A 21,471-nucleotide genomic window follows, 5' to 3' on the forward strand; every position below is an offset into this window, starting at 1 on the left:
TCTCTCTCTCTCTCTGTGTGTGTGTGACTGTTAATATTTATAGTCAAATTGCTTGGGTTTGGAATGACCTAGATAGCTCATGCCTGTGCATATTTATGAGGATGTTTACAAAACAATAATTTGAAGGAGACTGGAGGGCAAACTCTGAATCCCTGCAATGGGGTCCCAGAATAAAACAAAAGGCATAAAAACAGGAAGACAGTTGAGTATCAGGATCCATTCTTTATTTCATGGCTCTGGACAAAATATGTTCAATTGTATCCTGCTCCATTTTTAATGATTTATTTATTTTATGTGCATTAATGTTTTGCCTGTATTATGCCTTGTGAGGGTGTCAAATCACTTGTAACTGAACTACAGACATTGTGAACTGCCATATGGGTGCTGTCCTCTGGAAGAGCAGCCCGAGCTCTAAACTATTGAGCTGTTCTTAAGCCATTATCTGGCATTCTTGATGTATCCGTTAAAGCCACAGTGATAAAAGTAACTAACACAAGAATTTGGTATCAAAAGATGAATTGCTCTTGTCATAAACTGACCACATGGCCTTTAAGCTTTTAGAACTGGTTTTCTAAAAGGAAAAAAAAAGTTTTGGGCAAAACCAAGAGAAGGCTTGGAATCAGATCCTAATAGGCCATTCTAATGAGGGGGTGGAAAGCTAGAATTTTGACAGAAAGAAAGACAATAAAGGTCGTGTTCACAAAGGTTCAGAACAGTATAGAGACACTTGGACTTGAAGCTGAATCTAAATGTAATTAATTAAGCTGGATGGCTGAAGAAATTTTAAGACAGCATAATGTCCAACTGCATCATGGTATCCAAGTTAGGGTTGCTATTCCTATGATAAAGAACTATGAGTAAAAGCAAGATGGGGAGGAATGGGTTTATTTGGTCACACTTCTACACTGTAGTTCATCATTAAGGGAAGTGATGGCAGGAACTCCAAAAGGGCAGGAACCTGGAGGCAGGACCTGATACAGTCGCCAGGGAGAAGTGCTGCTTATTGGTTTTCTCAGCTTGTTTTATTTTTATTTTTATTTTTTTCTCTAGAACTGTAGACCACTAGGCCAGGGGTGCCATCACCCAGGATGGTCTGGGCCTTCCCCTATCAATCAGTAATTAAGAAAGTTCCCTACAGGATGCTTACAGCAAGATCTTATGGGGGCATTTTCTCAACTTAGGATCCTTCTTCAGATGCCGCAAACTAACTTGTGTCAAGTAGACCTAAAACTGTCCAGCACAAACAGTGTTACTTACTGTGCTTAGTTAGATTATGAGAAACTAAAGATGTATGGAAGATGTAACTTGGTGAGGAAAGTGGTTAAGCCAGTTTATGTGGAGAAAGTAACTGTGCTTGTTAAGAGATTAGTAACGTGAAAGTGAAACGTCTTACTCTCTAGGAGGACAAGGGAACAGCAGCCTGAGGGCAACACTCTACTCAACAAAATCTCCAAATTTGAAAATGAAAGTTCAAAGATATGGTGGTGGTTCGAACATGCTTGGCTCACAGGGTGGTGCTGTTCGGAGGTGTGGTCTTACTGGAGAAAAAGAGTTGATGTGGGGGTGGGCTTTGAGACCTTCCTTCTAACTGCTTGCAAGACAGTCTTTTGTTTGCCTTTGGGACAAGATGTAGAACTCTCTGCTCCTTCAGCACTATACCTTCCTGGACACTGCTATACTTTCTCCCATGATGGTAACAGTCTGAACGTCTGACACTGTAAGCTAGACCCACTTAAATATTTGCTTTATAAGTGTTTCCTTAGTCATGGTGTCTCTTCATAGCAATGGAAACCCTTACTAGGACAGAAGAGAATTTAAACTATGAATTCCTCAGAGAGGGGTTCTCATCTGGCCGTTAGATTTTACTATTAACTTGACAAAGCCTACCTGAGACGAGAGTCTCATTGGAGTGATAAGGCAGGTCAGATTAGCCTGTGGGTGTGTCTGAGGAGTTTGTCTTGATTGAATTGATGTAGGAGGGCTCTGTTCACTGTGGGCAGCACCATTCCCTGGGTAGATAGTCAGAGGCTATGGGAAGCAGATGAAGTCCTTAGTGAATATAGATTGTTAACATGATCATGATCACCTCACAACTGTCAATGCTTCAGACCCATGGCAATGCCAAGGTCTTACAAGGATGTAGACAGTGTATGTAAAGAAGTTATCAACTACAGCTTCTTCCTCCTGAGTGACTACATCCCAGAGTGCTGCACTTCAGAGACACCGCTATCATGATTATCTAACCTGCCTCCTCCTTTAGCCTATGTAAGCCTTCTTATTTTCCAGGCTACTGGTGTGTCATCAGAACACACAGCCCAACCCAATCCTAGCTTTTCTGTACATGTGTCTGTTGTTTCTTCATTCCCCACTGCCCCAGTCAAGACAATCCCAAAGTTGTGCAGGTCACAGCAAGTGGTACCTGAACCAGGGTCCTTGACTACAAGAAAGTTGAATTGGTTAGACAAGGGAACAGTCCTGTGAGAGCCATGCCAATAAATGTCAGGGACAAGCAGAGTCTAGAGATTGGCAGTTATATGTTAGTATTTTGAAGGAGGTTTTTGAGAAACTGCAGAAGTTAAAAAATTTTACAGCCACCTCAATTGTTTAGACCATGTTCAGGAAACATGTCTTGGCTTTCTAGAAGATGGGATAGTGAATTTGGCTATTTGAGAAAAGGTGGTAGAAAACTAAGCAATACACAGTTAAAGGACAGAGAGGTATTCATCCTGTGACTAGAAGATAATGCTAGAATTAATATCCTGACACACAGATTTAAACCTATTGAATACTATTAATTAAGTCTAGTTCTGAGGTTAACAATGCTATCAGCATCCATAGCCAATAGCTGAGATTTCTAAGCTGTGTTGTAACAATGTTTTATCAATGTACTTGAAATATAATTTTTCCTATGACTTTGTTGTTGTTGTGTCACTACAAAAAGTTCATTGAAAAAAAGAATTATGGGTTAACCTAACCTGGGGAACATGGGTCTGTTTGCCTCCAGAAAAAATTATCTTACCTATTTTAAGGTGAGAATTGCTTTTGTATGGACACAGAGAAGCCAGCATCCTTCTCCTTTGATGCACTTTGTTTTTATTAATAAATCTATACTTCATATTGGGTAAGCATGAAATAATTTTCTTCGTAGAAGCCGTGAACTGTTTTTTGTTTTGTTTTGCTTTTTGTTTTTCCTGCAAGTCTCTTAAAAGAACTCCCCAGCCATTGATGGCCCCAGTAGAGGGAGCGAGCGCAGAGAGTGATGCGACACCCGACTCGGGTCGCCTAGACCGAGGCTTTCCCAAGGCTGTCACACCAGGCAGGACGCGCGCGCGCTTGACCGGCAGCGTCACCCGGCGGTCTCGGCAGCTCTCCTATCCCTGACCTTTCGACCCCCGCGTAGACGCGTGACGTCATAAGCGACGCGACCTGCAGGCGACGCGTTTGCTTTGCGTCAGGCCTGGGTGTCGGTCGGTGTCGGCTCAGGCCTGAGCGCGACCCTGACTTTGTGGTCTCCGTGGCCGGTCGGGTCCTGGGCCGCCGCCGGAGCATGTGGGCGCTCGTGGGGCGGGCTCTCGCGCCGTGGGCCGCCGGGGCCCGGCACGCGGCTGCCTCGGAGCCCAGAGCCGCCTGCAGGCTCTTCAGCGCGGCCGAGCTCAAGGTGACCATCACCCCAGGAAGGTGCAGGGCTTCAGCACGTGCACGGTGGGCGAGCATCCTCGGCTGCTCGCCCGCGTGGCGTGGGCTGCGCTTCACCCGCATCAGAAGCGTGCCCGCTAGCTCCTCGGCTTAGGGCTGGTGTAGGTCACGAGCGGGTGCTATTTCTAAAAACCTCCGAGAAGCTGCTCCTTTGTAGCATCGATTTCCCTGAAGTTTTAGTTATCGTTTCTTCGGTAACTGGCTTGACTTGCATCCGATCCTACAGCTTCTTTGCTGCGTTGGGATAGTTATCATATTTCAAAGATTGGAGGATCCAAAGGCGTGGAGTATTTTAGTCCCATGCAAGGGGCTTGTGGTTAGAAAAATGGATTTGTATTCGTCACCGTTCAGGGTTTTTGAAAGTCGAGCGGGTTTGCGAAAGTTGTGCGGCTTTGCATCACTTTGTCCTAAATGCGTGGTGGGGGACTACAATGCAGCTTTTACGTTTTGTTTGAATAATTCTTCCATACCCTTACCTGCCCTACACTGAGTAAGAAATAGAAAGCTAAAACAAATGTTACAGTCATGACAGTTTCATCAACTGAATATGCCTAGGGAGCATGCGCACACACACACATACACACACTCACACCCTTGACTGTTTTGCTCAGACACCAGTTTCCAGGAGAATGTGGTGTGTCTAAGAGATTTTGCTTGATAAGGCATTCTTGGACTCCTGAGGACTTATGTATGACTTTCACTCTCCATGAAAGTAAATTTGCAATTAGCTCAATATGTGAGGAAGTATTACTTAAGGAGTTTATATTTAGCTTTGTTTATGGAACTGATATATTTGTTAAGTATTTTGTAATTTGTTCTTTGTAGTTAGGCTTAGTCATACATCTTTATTAGGGAGCAGGGAGTGTACAAAACTACAATAAGTGAAGTTGTCCATCGGTGGAAAGACTTTTCTTTGAATTTGTACTTTGTTTTATGGAAAATTTATACCCTTAACTGTGATATTCCCTTCCCTTCTTAGGAGAAACCTGACATGTCTAGATTTCCTGTTGAAGACATTAGAAATTTCAGTATCATTGCACATGTGGATCATGGCAAAAGCACTTTAGCTGACAGGCTCCTGGAGCTAACAGGTATTTTTATCTTATATGCTTGTGATTACCTCCTAGAGTTATTGGTTATTTAGCTTTACCATGATATCTTACCTTTAGGCATTCATCTTTAATATTTTCTATTAATTGTTTTTAATGCTTTTTTTGTTTTAAAGCCCAGAGAAATTAGTAAATGCTTCTATTTCTAGGTACAATTGATAAGACGAAGAAAAATAAGCAGGTTCTTGATAAATTACAAGTAGAGCGAGAAAGAGGAATCACTGTGAAGGCACAGACAGCCTCTCTGTTTTACAGCTTTGGAGGGAAACAGTACCTTTTAAATCTCATCGACACACCAGTGAGTTTCATATTGTCTCTTCAAAGACTACTCCTTAATCCTGTTGGTATTGCAATCGAAATTCTTTCATTTAGGGCTAAATTTTGCACAACTGTCTTTGATTTCTTTTTTGTTTTGTTTTTATGCTAGAATAACTTGTTTCCATTGTTTTCACAAAAACCACATTTTATTATTATTTTTGTCATATCAGTAGACTAGCAGTTACTTTAAAATATGTAGCTGGTACTTAAAGGTACCCATATTTGCATTTTAGGGCCACGTTGATTTTAGTTATGAAGTGTCCAGGTCACTGTCTGCATGCCAAGGTGTTTTACTGGTAGTCGATGCAAATGAGGTAAGAGTCTGCATTATATATGATATGATATGCCCACTTGGTTGTTTCATAAAGATTTTAAAATGCATTTTGGAAATGTAAATTTTACATTTGAATAACAAACAGATCTATTGTATTACTTACTCTAAATCAAATACTTTAATATTGTTAAATTGAAGTGCTGACTCACTCTGCTTAGTTTGACTATTTCTTTACTAGTGGTAATGTTGGTTTTGAATCCTAAAACTTAAATGGTACAGAAAAGTAGGAAGTAGTATGATTCAGATGTCTATAACTACATAGAAATCTGTGAAATACCTGTAAAGGCTAGTTTATTTGGCTCACAGTTTTGAAGGTTGTAGTCCACGACTCATTGGCTCATTGCCTTTGCCATGTAGCAAGGCAGCACAACGTAGTCATAAAGCCTGAAGATGGGGCTGGGGAGCCAAACTCCTCACTGCTGAGTAAGCACAGTGCATAGGGCCTAGGTCTCACAGTCCCTGCCAGGCATGGCTCTGGCAGGTAGATGGCATATGGAGCAGGTAGATGGCATATGGAGTCATTTTATTAGCATGATCCAAAATCTCAGTACTATGAATATATATGGAATGTATTGAATTAGTAAGTTTGTGGTACATTAAGTATCAAACCAGTCACCTTGGTCTCTCTTATCTTGGTGTTTCCAGGGTATTCAAGCTCAAACTGTAGCCAACTTCTTCCTTGCTTTTGAAGCACAGCTGTCAGTAATTCCAGTTATCAATAAGGTAATCAAAATGAGACACCAATGCTATTACTTATTTTACCTTCTGTGTAGTGTTTAGTTGTAAAATATAGGATTTTTTTTTTCTTTTTAATATGAGGGACCTGTAGTTACTGTTCATTCAGATTATCAGTAGGATTTATCTCTGAATATCATGTGATAGAACTGCAGGTCAAATATTCCTTGCATAGAGTTGAAATAGTTTGTCTGGACTGCATGGGCTGAGAATAGGCCATTTCTGTAGGAAAGGGGTGCAAGGCAGACAAAGAGGTGCCAGTCACACTGCTCTGGAGAAGAGGGGCTGAGAGCTAAGACTCAGTGAAGTCCATGAAACAGGTCAAAGTAACTCTTAACACACATAAGTCTGTTGAGTAGTGTAAAGTTAAGATCTTAGTTTAAAATTCAAACTGCATTAAGTTGCATTTCTTGATATCACTGCCACGTATAAAATAAGGCTAAATAGCTTGATATCTGACCTTAATTTTAAAAGTCTGAGCTCATGGTCTTAGTTGTTATACTTTGTTCTGCTTACATATTTTTTGTCTGTTTTGTTGCTCACATTTTTTTTTTTTTTGTACTCATGCTTGTTAAAATTATGTTGATAATTGCTTTTTGAACTTTTGGCTAAGATCAAGTATAATCATGTTGATATATAGATTATTTTAAATATTTTTGAAAACAGTCATGAAGGGTCAGTTAGGTTAAATCACAGAAGACTATTGACCTCCAAATATTGTTACAATGGACTAACTTCATTTTTGCTCTGCTCACTAAGTAATTTTGCTTATAGATAGATCTGAAGAATGCTGACCCTGAAAGGGTGGGAAAGCAGATTGAAAAAGTATTTGATATCCCTAGTGAGGAGTGTATTAAGGTAAGTTCTTTTTTTTTAAGTATTGTCTTAGTTGTTCTATTGCTCTGATGAAACACCATGGTCAGAGCAACGTGGGGAGGAATTGGTTTATTTGGCTTATACTTCCATTAAGCCATCACTGAAGGAAGTCAGGGCAGGAACCTAGAGGCAGGAGCTGGAGCGGAGGCCATGGAGGTGCTGCATACTGGGTTGCCCCTAATGGCTCACTCAGCCTGATTTTTTATAGAGTCCAGCCCAGGCCTGGCACCACCTACAATGGGCAGGGTCCTCCCCCATCAAACACTAATTAAGAAAATGATATTCACTCATGTCTGCAGCCTGATCTTTTGGAGGCATTTTCTCAGCTGAGGTTACCATCTCAAATGACGACTCTGTGTCAAGTTGACATAAAACTAGCCAGCAGAACTATTGATTATTCTTTGGAAAATCTCAGGAGATTGACCTAACTGAAGTTTCATGGTGTTTGTTCCCTTGCACTCTTAACACTTTTTTAGTTTTAGAGTGCTTATTATTATTTCATTAGATTCAGGCGAGAAAACTCCCCTTATATTGTGAGAATATACAGAATTATTATTACAGAGGCCCCAGGAAGGAAGAGTGTAGCCTTAAATCTCAATACTTTGGTTTCTACACACTTTCAGATATCCGCGAAACTTGGGACAAACGTTGACAGTGTGCTTCAGGCAGTCATTGAACGAATACCTCCGTAAGCATTTTGCTATTACACTATTCACTCATGTTTAATAGTAGAGTTTAATAATTTATAGACATCTAAAGTGTACTAGTTTAGATTAATAGACCATCAACTTGATATGTTAATTTAAACTAGTGAATATGGCAGTCTTACAGTAGGTTGGGATAAAGTTTTGCATTTATAATGTAAAGAAGTCAAGTTGAATATAAGAAGATTGGAAAGGGCGTAGCAGTGCTGTCCAGTAGACATGGTATGGGGCTGAAGTATACTGTCATTTGTTTGCTTCATAATTAGTATACATCTATTAATTTCAAAATGTAAAACTGATGGCTGAATTTAATATAGTTTATAGAAGTGTTTGCTTTGGCTTTTGAGTAATTTCTTTTACAAAATTAAACATACTTCTTAGATTGAAAATAGGCATTTTCTTATATGTACTTAATTTTATCTTTTATAATAGTCCAAAAGTCCATCGTGAAAACCCACTGAAAGCTTTGGTATTTGATTCCACCTTTGACCAGTACAGAGGTGTGATAGCCAATATAGCACTGTTTGATGGAGTGGTTTCCAAGGGAGATAAAATTGTATCTGCACATACTAAAAAAGCATATGAAGTCAATGAAGTAGGCATTTTGAATCCTAATGAACAGCCAACTCATAAATTGTAAGTAATTTGTTTAATATATGTAATAAATTTTCATATGTTTCTCTCAATGTGTTCAGAATGATCATAATAAGAAACCTGATGATCTATGCAAATATACATCCAGATACTTAGAAGGATCTTGTATGTGAATGGTAGGTAGTTTTATGAATATAAAAATGATCAAGTTTTATTAACTAGTAGAAATAACTTAGTGATCTAGTATAGACTTGGTCCTGTTAAATGTATTTGACAGAACAATTAAATACTAGTTAGTGTTCCTCAACTATTATCCAGTGAACTTATTTTCCTTTTACATTTAATTTCATCACAACTAAATTTTGCAATATAAGGTGCTTTAAGCTGTAAAAAAAAAAAAATACCATTCTTTTCTTCACTGTGGAATTTAGGGTTAAACCTAGGTTAATTAAAATTTATTTTAATTAGTAATTTAAATATTGAAACCATATTTGAGTGAGTTGTGAAACGGCTGCTGAGTGGCTCCTGATGCTGAGAAGACCTGACGTCAGGCACGTAGTTTATGCTTCTCAGGTTGTCTCTGAAGGTGAAGATGTCAAGTCTTGAGTACAGGGATCATATCGCAGTTTCATGCTGTGTCTAGGAAGCCGCATGTTAGTCACCACGTTTTAGTTAGTGGGGTCTTCTAAATTAAGTCCGTGTACTGTAATATATGCATTGTATAGTATATATGTTTGTGTAATATGTATATGTTATACATACACACACATATATCACAGTACAGGTATTGAACATTAATTACCGCATCTTCATTGAAGGCTCCTCTCGCAACCTACATGCAAATGAGTTTGTTACTATGTAGGTCTCTCTTTTTCTTTTTTTTAATTAAGCTAAAACTGAATTCTTGGAATCTGCCCTTTTCATGTGAAAGTGGTATGCGTAATAGACTTGTTGCATATTTCTGGTTTTCTGTCTGGTTAAATATTTATCTTTTCCCCTTCTTAATGAGCCTATATCACATAATAATAGACATGACAGTCTCCTGAATTCTTCTCCGATGGTACCGGTTTTACAGGAGCTGGTGTGTAGTTGGCAGAAGGTGGGCACAGACAGGTTTAGGTCTGTGTAGAAACTAAGCTTAGAGGTTGACGATTGGCACGGGGCCCTGACTTGTTTGGGAAGTTATGAGTTTCCTAGGGAGATAGAACTGTGAGTGTGCACTTAACAACAGAAAAGCAGTAAATATTTGCATATACTAATTTTATTTAGATATGCAGGACAGGTGGGCTTTCTGATTGCTGGGATGAAAGATGTCACTGAAGCACAAATAGGAGACACATTACATTTACATAATCATCCAGTGGAGCCCTTGCCTGGCTTTAAATCAGCGAAACCAATGGTATTTGCAGGTGAGGAGTTCACAAATTGAAGACAAGGGGCCAAAATAATTTTTTAATTAAAAATCTGTTTCTGTGGTGAAAACAAATGTAGAAGATAATATACATTCTTATAGATATGTTTGTAACATATATATGTATATATATATGTATGCATGTGTATGTATATATTATATATAATATATATATATACATATATATATTTATGACATTTCATTGCTTATATGGTATGTGGTATTTCTTTTTTTTTTTCTTTGTTTTTTTTGTTGTTGTTGTTTTTTGAGACAGGGTTTCTCTGTGTAGCACTGGCTGTCCTGGAACTCACTTTGTACACCAGGCTGGCCTCGAACTCAGAAATCCGCCTGTCTCTGCCTCCCGAGTGCTGGGATTAAAGGCATGCACCACCACGCCCAGCTCGGTATATGGTATTTCTGTATATCATGGTAACATTTTATATGAGAGACCACTTAGGGTTCCTTAAGAATGAAGTGATTATATAAGAGATCTTAGTAATATGAATTTTCTTATTTTTCTGAGAAGTTAATTGAATATATTTGAATTTTTTTTCTCTAGTTAGGATGTTTCGATGACAGTTCTCAGTAGAATTAATGAATTCCCTCCTCTTGGTCGTTTTCTTTAGTTATGCTTTGTTCCTCTGGATGAAGTAGACTGCCATGCAGCCCTTACCACGTGTAACATGAGGTCCTATATTGCTTTGAGCATTGCACATATTTATATAGTGAGGACTGATTGAGGGTCCTCTGCTTACTGTATCCCACCTAGGTTAGCTAGCCTCGCTTTCTCCTCAGTCTCCTCTCAGCAGAGGTCATGGACTTTATGACTGCTGTGCTTCACAGACTCAGTCATTTGGATCTCAGGAGGTCTGTAAAGTGTAAGCTTCATAGGCAGGAGATAAAGACAATCGGCGTAACCAGCAGTAGCTCCCATAGGTTTGTTTTTTTTTTAAAGATTTCTTTATTGTTATGTGTGAGTACACTATAGCTGTCTTAGGACACACCGGAGGAGGGCGTCCGGTCTCATTACAGATGGTTGTGAGCCACCACGTGGTTGCTGGGATTTGAACTCAGGACCTTTGGAAGAGCAGTCAGTGCTCTTGTCCACTGAGCCATCTCTCCAGCCCCTGCTCCCATAGTTTTAAGCAGTAAGTTTCTAAAAGCCAGATTGACATCTACTTTAGTAATTGGTCTGGAAACGAAGTCCAGTGTCGTTGTCATTTCTGGTGCTATTTCCCACTGACGAACAGTTCTACTTACAGTAGTGGATTAGTTTGTACCTTTGTATTTTAAAATTAATGTACTTTGCCTAATTATTAGTAAACTTATTTCCCTTGGTTCTTTACATTTTTTCTTTTTGTATTTGTCTGAAAGCATAAAATCACTGTTTATAGTGTGACCACAATTGTATATCATTAATGCTAATGGAATCTAAGATAACCTTGCAACCAATTACAGAAAAATTATATGAATGCCACATGGTTAAATTTGAACTTGACTGTACTTTCTATTATGTTTGTGTCCCCAGGAGTGTACCCTATAGACCAATCTGAATACAATAACCTGAAGAGTGCTATAGAAAAACTGACCTTAAATGACTCAAGTGTGACAGTGCATCGGGATAGTAGTCTGGCCCTGGGTGCTGGCTGGAGGTAGGGGGCATTCATATCTTACAGTCACTTTTTATAAGAAAATACCTTCTAATTGGATGTGTTGCTCATGAACATTTCTGAAAATCAGACTAAGCTTTTTTAATATTTTTGGGGGTAGGGATGGGAGGTTTGACACAAGGTCTCACTATATAGCCCTGGCTGTCTTGGAACTAGCTGTGTAGATCAGGCTGGCCTCAAACTCACAGAGACTTACCTGTCTCTACAAATATCCTTTTGTACACATGTATGTATGGGTGTGCACATTATGTGTGCATGCTCATAGGCCTGAGATTAATCCGGGTCTCCATTTCAGTTTTTGCGCAGTGTCTCTCACTGACTCTGGAGGTTGCCCTGGCACCTTGCTGACTCCTCCTGCACTGGGATCGCAGTTGCATTCTGCAGCTTCTGGCTTTTTCATTTAGGTCCTGGGGATCCAGAATTGGGGTCCTTATGCTTATATAGTGAGCACAAGACCCACTCAGCCATTTACACATGCCCTAAAGATCCATTTCTATGAGTAAGATAAGTAAGTCTTGTAATGTCTGCTTATGTCTCATGTGCATTCATGTTTTGTGGGTAATTTAAAATAAATTCACAGGAGATTAGGGTCTTATTTTATAAAGTTATACAAGAAATGCAAATTGATGGAATGATTCTTGATTTCCTCTTTTCCTACAAAGTAGCAATGTGTTCACAACAGCCAGCAGCCCCACTGAACATAGATATTTAGAGGAGTTTTGCTGTTTTTTTGCCACCTTGTCTCCAGGTTGGGATTTCTTGGACTTTTACATATGGAGGTTTTCAACCAGCGACTAGAGCAAGAATATAATGCTTCTGTCATTTTGACGACCCCAACTGTTCCATACAAAGCTGTGCTTTCCTCTGCAAAATTAATAAAGGTACTGTGCTATCACTTCTATTTTGTATCAGCCTGAAAGGGAAAACTTAATAAAGATGTGTACATGTATATACTAAATACAAGAGAAATGTTTTGTTTGTTTGTAAGTAAGTCACTATTAAGAATGATTTATTTTTGAGTAAAAGTTAATAAAAATTTTTATTACCTTCTTAAAACTAATTCATGTTTTATGTTTCTTAGCTCAATCTCTTTATTAACAAAATTACTGGTAGTGATAGTAAAAAGAATTCGTAATAAGAAGGCCATTATAATTTAGCACAGGATTTTAAAGATAATGTTTGTCATGAATAATTGAAGTTATAAAAAGTAAAACATTCATTCTTATAGGAATTTTTTAAGTTTGTGATAGAAGCAGTACTGTATTTCATTTAAGTGGCAATTTATAATTTATTCATTTAAACACTGCTATCTTGAACATAAATAACCTGATTTTATATTACTAATTATATTGCCGTAAAATGTAGTATTTATCATACTTTTTTAGATGGTTCATGGTATGTTTTATAAATTTTAGTAAACCCAAATACTGTAATTCATTTATTATTATCATTACTGACAAATTTAAAAGATAGTAATTGGAAGACTTTGGTTGTTGTTTCTTAAAAGAAACGTATTAGGTGACAGTCTGATCTTCAGGTGTCTTTGCTGTTACTACTGCTACTTTGTTATCTGCAGTAAATGCAGTATGTGAAAAGCAAGCCTTTAAGAAAGAGAACTGTGTTAGTGTTTGTTCTTAACTACTGTTCCCTTTCCTCGTTTTTAGGAATATAAAGAGAAGGAAATCACAATCATCAACCCTGCACAGTTCCCCGAGAAGTCCAAAGTAACAGAATATTTGGAACCTGTTGTTTTGGGCACTGTTATTACACCGACTGAGTACACTGGAAAAATAATGGCTCTTTGTCAGGTAGGACAGAAAGTGGGATGCAGTCCTCTGGAGCAGCGCTTATCAGCTTCCATTTCATAGGAGTCCTTCTGCTGGGAAGTTTCCTTTTACGGGCTTACGTTTGATTGTCACTATTAGCTGAACAGTCAGTCAAAGGAATGAAAAAAATTTACATATTTCAAAGGATCTTTTATTATGATTTAGTCTATTTGTGTACTTGAAAGTGAATATAGGCTGGGTAGTGGTGGTGCACTCCTTTAATCCCAGCACTTGGGAGGCAGAGGCAGGCAGATTTCTGAGTTCGAGGCCAGCCTGGTCTACAAAGTGAGTTCCAGCCAGGGCTACACAGAAAACCCCTGTCTCAAAAAAAAAAAAAAAAAACAAACCAAAAACCAAAAAAAAAAAGAAAGTGAATATAATGTGATTTTAAAAATAGAGATTACAAGCTTTAGTTTAAAATGAATATAAGTGAAATACAAAATAGTGTTATTTCTTCCCAAAAACTCTTGCTTATAAATCTTTGGTAGACCATTAAATAATACTCTTCCAGTCTGTTATTTTTATTTTTGTAATTATACTTTGGAAATTAACACCTTTAATTTATTCACATCAATATAGTGTGGATTATCATCAAAGTTATCTTTCTTTAGGCACGAAGAGCAATTCAGAAGAATATGACTTTTATTGATGAAAATAGAGTTATGCTTAAATATCTCTTCCCTTTGAATGAAATTGTGGTAGATTTTTATGACTCTTTGAAGTCTCTCTCTTCTGGATATGCAAGGTGAGGAAATGATGGTGATCATGAACATCTCAGAGGTTTGAAAATGCTGATTGTAATGACAAATACTTCAGCTCTTGAAGATAGTTCAGAATCATAAGGCTAGGAAGCTTGGGGCATTACAGATATTAAATAGAACCTGACATTTCCTTCCAGGAGGAAAAGGGCTTATGGTTTTTCAGACTCTCTGAAAGGGAAGCACCCTCATCAGTAAGAGGCTATAGCCCTGTGGCTTAAGAGTTGGAAATATCTGTGACTGAATAACATTTAAATATATATATATATATTAATTGATCCATGGGGCATGTACTTATATTTGAAAAACTGATATAAATATTGAGTATAAAGAATGGTAAATATGAACTGCACTTAACAATGTTGTAGTCAAGAACAGGTCCTCCCAGAAATATGTGCTCCATCCAATAAAAATCTGTGCATCTTAAGGGAGTCCATGAAACCTAGCCAAATAAAAATATGAGTTGAGTGTTAATGGCAAGAAGCCTTTTATACTGCCTTTGGCTACAATGGCTCTATGAGTTAAACATTTGACTAGCACTGTTAACTTGGACCACCCTGGTGATAGCAACTAACATGAGTGCTGGTTTGTCTTTGATTAAGCTTTGCTGTAACTACTCGGTGTGTACTAGATTCACATGTGCTACATGTCTTTCGGTCCTGACAAAAACTAGTGTTCAAACTGCAGATGTGTGTAGGAAAGCCCAGTGCCCTTTCTTCCTGCTGTTATCAGTGCACTAACTACATGTGTTGTCACTGGCAACAGAAAACTCACAGCGACCCATTAAATAGAGCTAGGGGAGACCACAGCGGCTGGTAGCACGAGAGAAGGGCTCGTTTGGTTTTGGTGATTGATTTTCCTAATGCATCTCAGCCGGTTCCTCTTCCTTCTCTCGGGACTTAGCGCCTTAGCATTTGGTTCTTTACTATGGGCATATACATCCATTATATGAAACTTTGTATGTGGTAATAATTTTATCAAGTTTCTTCATGGGAGAGCAGGGAATGGAGGTTGTAAGGAAAAAGGAGTTTGCTGGGTGTAATCTGACAGTATCACACTTGTCCATGTTCTCTTGTCCTTGTTAGTTTTGATTATGAAGATGCTGGTTACCAGGCTGCAGAACTAGTTAAAATGGATATTCTGCTGAATGGAAATATGGTGGAAGAGCTTGTAACTGTGGTCCATAGGTAAGCAGAGTAAGAGATGACCAGCTGTGAACACAGGCGCTTGGTGTTTTCTAAGTGGTGGTCCCTCACTTAGTGCAGCAGATACACTTTGTAAAACTTGTAAAGCTTGGGAAGATAATTAAAATGGACTTTAGTCTACTCATTTTCCTTCTGCCTTTACATCAGAAGAATATGACTTTTATTGATGAAAATAGAGTTATGCTTAAATATCTCTTCCTTTTGGATGAAATTTTGGTAGATTTTTATGACTCTGAATCAGTCTCTGTCTTCTGGATATGCAAGGTGAGGAAATTATGATCATCACAAACATCTCTATTACTAAATATAAAATAGAGAATTATAGCCAAAGGAGTAGTCTCAAGGAAATAATTTCCTTTATTGTGTTGTTTTTTTTTTTAATTTCATGATTGAGGTTTATACTGATAAAAGATTTTCATATTCCTGAAAATCATTAGTGATAATGAAAAAGTCAAGTATATGTGTTCACAAACTGGCAAACTGATATTATACTGTAGCCATGTAATTATAGGTCATAATATAGATTAATACATAGTTACAAAAATGCCAATTAAGTACAAAATGTTGAGTTCTATTTGAACCTCTTAAAATTCACCTGTTAATTACTGCAATGGACAATGAAGGTAATCTAAATAGTTATATTTAGGATAGCTGTATTTTTTCTGTCTCAGAGAGAAAGCCTACACTGTTGGCAAAAGCATATGTGAACGCCTGAAGGAGTCTCTTCCCAGACAGCTGTATGAGATAGCAATTCAAGCTGCTGTTGGGAGCAAAGTTATTGCAAGAGAAACGTGAGTTGAAATTCATTTTCTGTTTGAGGCTGGCTTTAGAAACAATGTACCCAGATAAACAAAACTAAACTTTTAATTAATCATGGCGTATGCTTTTATTCATGAAAATCATGAGATGATAAATGTCTTTTTACTTTGGATTACTTATATTAAGTGATGATACTTAGTTGTATAACTTATGAAAATTTAAGGAATTTCTGCTCATTTCCAATGAATTTCTAAGTTAGGGAATTTCTGTAAGGTTCCATTCAGTGGATTATACTATGTTCAGTTAGATTGTGATGAGAACAGAACCTAAAAGTAATGATACATTGTTTTTACTAAAGTACTACATCAGAAAAGGTTATAAATATCATGCTAGGTTTTGTTTTCTAGGTTATATCCCTCATTGGTTTATAGTGGGTATAAAAAATAGGGAAATTTTTGAAAAAAGCTAGCATTGTTGAAAATCAGGCACCTGTAGCAGCAAGTATAGTCTCTGGTAGCACTTCCCCTGCCCAGCCATTAGGAGTTATGACCCTGGATAGTCTGTCTCCTCAGTTATGACAGATTGGGAATTGCTACTTAGTTATTGCTTAACCTAAGCCTAATGTATCAGTACTAGTTAAATTCCATATATATATATATATATATGCATATATATATGTATGTATATGTATATATGTGTATCTATACACATGTATATATGTATATACACATATATATGTATATATATGTATATGTATATATACATATATACACATAAATATAAAGTAAATATATGTGTAGTAAATAATATATTAAATATATGCCTATTATGGGAATAATTTCATTTTGAACAGTATTTTGTTTCAGTTACCCAGTGTCCAAGAAGATACATAAATTAGAAGAACTCCAAAGAACATCCTAGAAAGTAGAAGAGTTAGCACATGGTCATTTTTACATAAATTATATTGGAAGTAGATTAAGAAAAACAAATAGATTTTTAAAAAAATTATTAAAAGAATCCCTTAAAAAGAGATGCCTTTCAAAGTTAATGATCTGGAAATGCCAAAATAATATAGTAGTATAATTGATGGTTGTATACATTAACAGGAGTTTGTCTTGAGAATGGTTTTATAAAATCCTAAATTCAGTAGTAAATTCTTTAGTAGTCACTATCTATTTATGGTCAGGTTAGAATATGATGCCTTAACTTTTTAAAATACTGTATTCAAAGTATTTCTAGGTTGAACTGGGAACAATATAATGTATTTTTTTTAAATTAAACTCATGAATGATCATATTTCTCCTTATGCATTCCTCAAGCAATGACGTTTCTTACTAAAGGATATGGGGACATTAAGATTAATTTCTTGTGTGTCCTACAACTAAGTATATGGAAGTAAATAACAAACATTTGAACTAGTTACATAAGGCAATTTGATCTAAATGACACTATCACTTAAATATTTTATCAAAAGTAAATCTTTGTATAGAAATTATGCTTTTAAACTGTATTTCTTCTTTTACAGAGTGAAAGCCTACAGAAAAAATGTTTTGGCAAAATGTGTATGTATCTTTCTGCTTTACTATATTGAATGGCTTTAAGAGCAAAGGTGTCATAAATTGGTTTCTATTTTAGTTTTTATTTACCATGCATTTCATCTCAGTTTCATTTTAAACGGGCAAATTTCTGTTTAACCATATTAGTCTTCATTTTAACTACAATGTATGTAACATGCTTTTCATTTTCTCTCTTCTAATAAAATACCATCTAAAAGGGATTTTTATGTTGAACTTCCATAATTTTATACATAATAAAACAGTATATGTATAGTGACTGTTTCTTACAGTTGGAAGAGAATGGGAATTGAAATCTACCTTGCTACATTGAATTTTGGAAAGCCTGTGTGTGTGTGTGTGTGTGTGTGTGTGTGTGTGTGTGTGTGTGTGTGAAAACAAACTCTTTTTTTCTAAGCATCTGGTAGTGTTTCTGGCCAGGTCTGCATCTGAAAGTCTGTATTAGGCTGTCGCTATACAATATGTCTATCTTAAATGAAAAAAAACTGATTGTTGAGGAGGGATCAAGTGAGGGCCTGCAGGTCATAATGATATGTTTATGGCTGTGGTGTTTTCTTGGTGTAATTATGTAATCATTCCCTCTGACCCAATTTGGATTTCTTATTTTTCAGTATGGTGGTGATATTACCCGGAAAATGAAACTTCTGAAGAGACAGTCCGAAGGGAAAAAGAAGCTGAGGAAGATTGGCAACATTGAGATTCCAAAAGACGCTTTCATAAAAGTCCTGAAAACCCAGCCTAATAAATGACTCAAGGGCAGCAGGCGTTCTCTGTTCCTTCTAACTTATAGTGACAGCAGAATGAAAACTCTAAGATGCATATTACTTTCAGGGTCTTCAACTATGACCTGCTTCAGTGGTTCTCAACCTTCCCAATGATGCCACCCTTTAATATAGTTCCTCATGTTGTGGTGACCCCAGACATAGAATTATTTTTGTTGCTACTTCATAACCTTAATTTTGCTACTTTTATGGATCATAATGTAAATATACTAATGTAAAATGAGTATGTCTGATATGCAACCTCTGTGAAAGGGTTGTTGGACCCTAGCTGAGAAGTGCTGACTTGTTGGTAGAGAAGAGGTTAAATGTATGCTACAGTGCTTATTCTCTCTTTCACTAGTAATCTCCACAGAATTCCTTACCTATCTTTAAGACTGAGATTATATTGCTACACTGCCTCACAGGTAACTTTGGAAATTGAAGGAGGTTAATACATTTTAAATATTCATGAGGGGCAAGCAGAGTATGTTATACATTTAATCACAGTGAATTTTAAACTTTCCTTATACTTTTTTGTTTTTTGTTTTTAGTGTCTTGAGACAGAGTTCTGCCATGTAGCATGGCTAGCCCAATGTCTTAAGTAGGGGTTTACTGCTGTTTTGAGACACCAATGACTACAGCAACTCTTAGAAAGGAAAACATTTATTTCTTTGGGGCTGGCTTATCCTTTTAAAGGTTTAGTCCATTATTGTCAGAGTGAGAAGCACGGCAGTGTGCAGGTAGACATGGTGCTGGAGAAGTGGCTGACAGTTCTACATTTTAATGTACAGGCAGCAGCAGGAGACTGTCACACCAAGCCTAGCTTGAGCATATGAGACCTCAAAGCTCGCTTCTACAGGGACACAGTGCCATTCCCCCTAATAGTACCATTCCCTGTAGGCCAAGCATTCACACATGAGTCTTTGGGGAGCATTTCTGCTCAAACCACCACATACCTCAAACTTGTGACCATCTTTCCACCTCAGCCTTCTCATTGTTGGGATTTTACAGCCATTTGCTACTGTCTTCAACTTTGCGCGGGCTTTCTTACAGACGCTAAGAGGAGCCCTAATTACATCAAGTAGCAACTTTCTGGAATCACCTTGTGTACAGTTTTTAGCTCAAACGCTTTATCTGATATATGACTTGCTTTTTAAGAAAGAGACTCAATGTATTACTAGACATTTGTTCTGGATTTTTATGCCTATACATTGAATCAAGATTTCTGTATCTTGCTTTTGATATTATGAATACATTCCTGCAAAATGACATAATTTGATATTAGCAGCAGCTGTTAATAAATTAGAAGCTATTAACTAAACAGACCTAAATGACAGCTAATAAATGGATTAGTTTCATGTTCATAACAAACTGAAAAATACATGACTCCAAGAAAAAGTCTTGATACTGGATTTTATTTTCTGCCGTCTATCTTGAGCATGACATAAATCTGGTAGCAAAAAAGGTTACAGATGAGTCTTAGCATTTTGATGGGATTTTAAAGTGAGGATTTATAAGTTAGGTAGCCTTAGTTTATCCTATTACATAAACCATCTCACTTCTCCCAGCTTGATTTGCTAGGTATAAAATAAGTTCCCACCACAGTATCTTTTTAAAATGGCAATATATTTGAAACTAAGACAATGCAATTGTTAAAATGTTGTTCTTACATTATTGCTAAGGGGAAGTAAAAAACTGGTGCAATCTCTACCATGTAGTGCTTGAGCTACTTAAGATATGGGCTATTCTTTAACCCATAATTCCTTACGAATTAACGTACTAACAGGAGAAAACATTTGCTAGGCTGAATTTTGAGTTACATAACTTGAGCTTATTCCTTCGGGTTCTAGAATCACAATTTGTATAGTCATATGACAAAAATATAATTGCCACTTAATAAATGGGTTGCCAGTGTGCTGAGTTAAATACACTTTTTTCAGTCTCCGTAACAGCAGAGGGTAAGATGCTGCCACTTATATCCCCTGGTGACAGAAGCTAAATGTTGGTTTTGCTTCAAAGACAAAGATCATTGCTACATCTGACTTATCTTCAGTGGTTTCTAAGCTTCTTAATAGTATATCACAGTAAGTTAGGATGCTACAGTGATCAGGGAAGTGCTGAGGAGAGACACTGTGAGACAGCATTAGTGCTAGAATGAAAAAGATCTTTTTTTAGACCTTTGGAGCAGAGGGAATGAATGGTACATCAGAAGAGACCTTAAACTTTACATGATGATGCTAAACAGCCAAAGATGGGGTAATCTTGAGTAAACATGTTAGTGTTAAAATCATTATTGCAGGATGGATGCTACTGACTTGTTAACTAAAATGTTAAGAGCATAAGGACCCCTTGAGCAAATTGATTATGATTCTGCCAGGTATTTTTCTAAGCAGAATGTAATGATGTAGTGTGACTATATGTCTATTATAGGGCGAAAGAGAGGAAGAACACCAGTAAGGCTAACTTCTACTTTGTGGGGTACCTGTCTGAATGATGTACCAGTTTTAATACTAAGTAGGGAGGCAGAATAGCCTAAGAGAGATTTAGAACTCATCTTAATTTTAGAATAGTCCATAGTATTCCTATGTGGTGTTCTTCAGCAGGCTATTGGAAATGTGAATTTGAAGGTCAGAAGACAGATCATAGTGCAATGAATCCAAAGAGGTTCCAGGATATATATTTAAGTGCTCGGGGATGTGAAACCCTGTTGTGTGGGGCTTCTCAGCTTCCAGTAATTTGTATAGCACCTTTATACTTCCATGGTTGTTTGATATCTATCTAATATATATGCATATGCATTTTAATATTTATGCATTATATATATTTATGTATGTATATTTGGCTTAGTTTCATGAATAACAGCTATTAAGACATAACTGGGAATTAAAGCACCATTGTTGGTGACATTATTGTTTTGACTGCGTGTATGCAGTCTGTATTACTTGTGTGAAGTATTTGTATGCCTGGTGCCCTCAGGGACCCCAAGAGGGCATTGGAGGACCCCTTGAAACTTGAACTACAGTGGGCTTGTATGCCACCCTGCGCATCCTGGGGACTGAACTCAGGTCCTCTGTGTGAGTAGCAAGTACCCTCTATTGCCAAGCCGTCTCTCCAGCCTCCATTCTTTTTCCTGCTTACGTA

The 21,471-nt window shown here is 37.3% G+C and overlaps 1 protein-coding gene across 1 annotated transcript; it reads left to right on the forward strand.

Annotated features, from left to right (window-relative positions):
- The first annotated feature begins 3,418 nt into the window (after positions 1–3,418).
- Positions 3,419–21,234, forward strand: Guf1 (GUF1 homolog, GTPase). The gene is made up of 17 exons (XM_021162372.1): positions 3,419–3,658; positions 4,676–4,787; positions 4,955–5,103; positions 5,357–5,437; positions 6,103–6,180; positions 6,967–7,050; positions 7,692–7,756; positions 8,205–8,408; positions 9,636–9,775; positions 11,306–11,429; positions 12,196–12,328; positions 13,112–13,255; positions 13,885–14,018; positions 15,117–15,218; positions 15,908–16,027; positions 17,521–17,557; positions 18,181–21,234. The coding sequence occupies exons 1-17, from the start codon at positions 3,548–3,550 to the stop codon at positions 18,316–18,318; spliced, it is 1,956 nt and encodes a 651-aa protein (XP_021018031.1). The 5' UTR covers positions 3,419–3,547; the 3' UTR covers positions 18,319–21,234.
- Positions 21,235–21,471: the final 237 nt, after the last annotated feature.

This window comes from Mus caroli, chromosome 5 (genome assembly GCF_900094665.2).
Source record: "Mus caroli chromosome 5, CAROLI_EIJ_v1.1, whole genome shotgun sequence".
NCBI classification, from domain to species: Eukaryota; Metazoa; Chordata; class Mammalia; order Rodentia; family Muridae; genus Mus; species Mus caroli.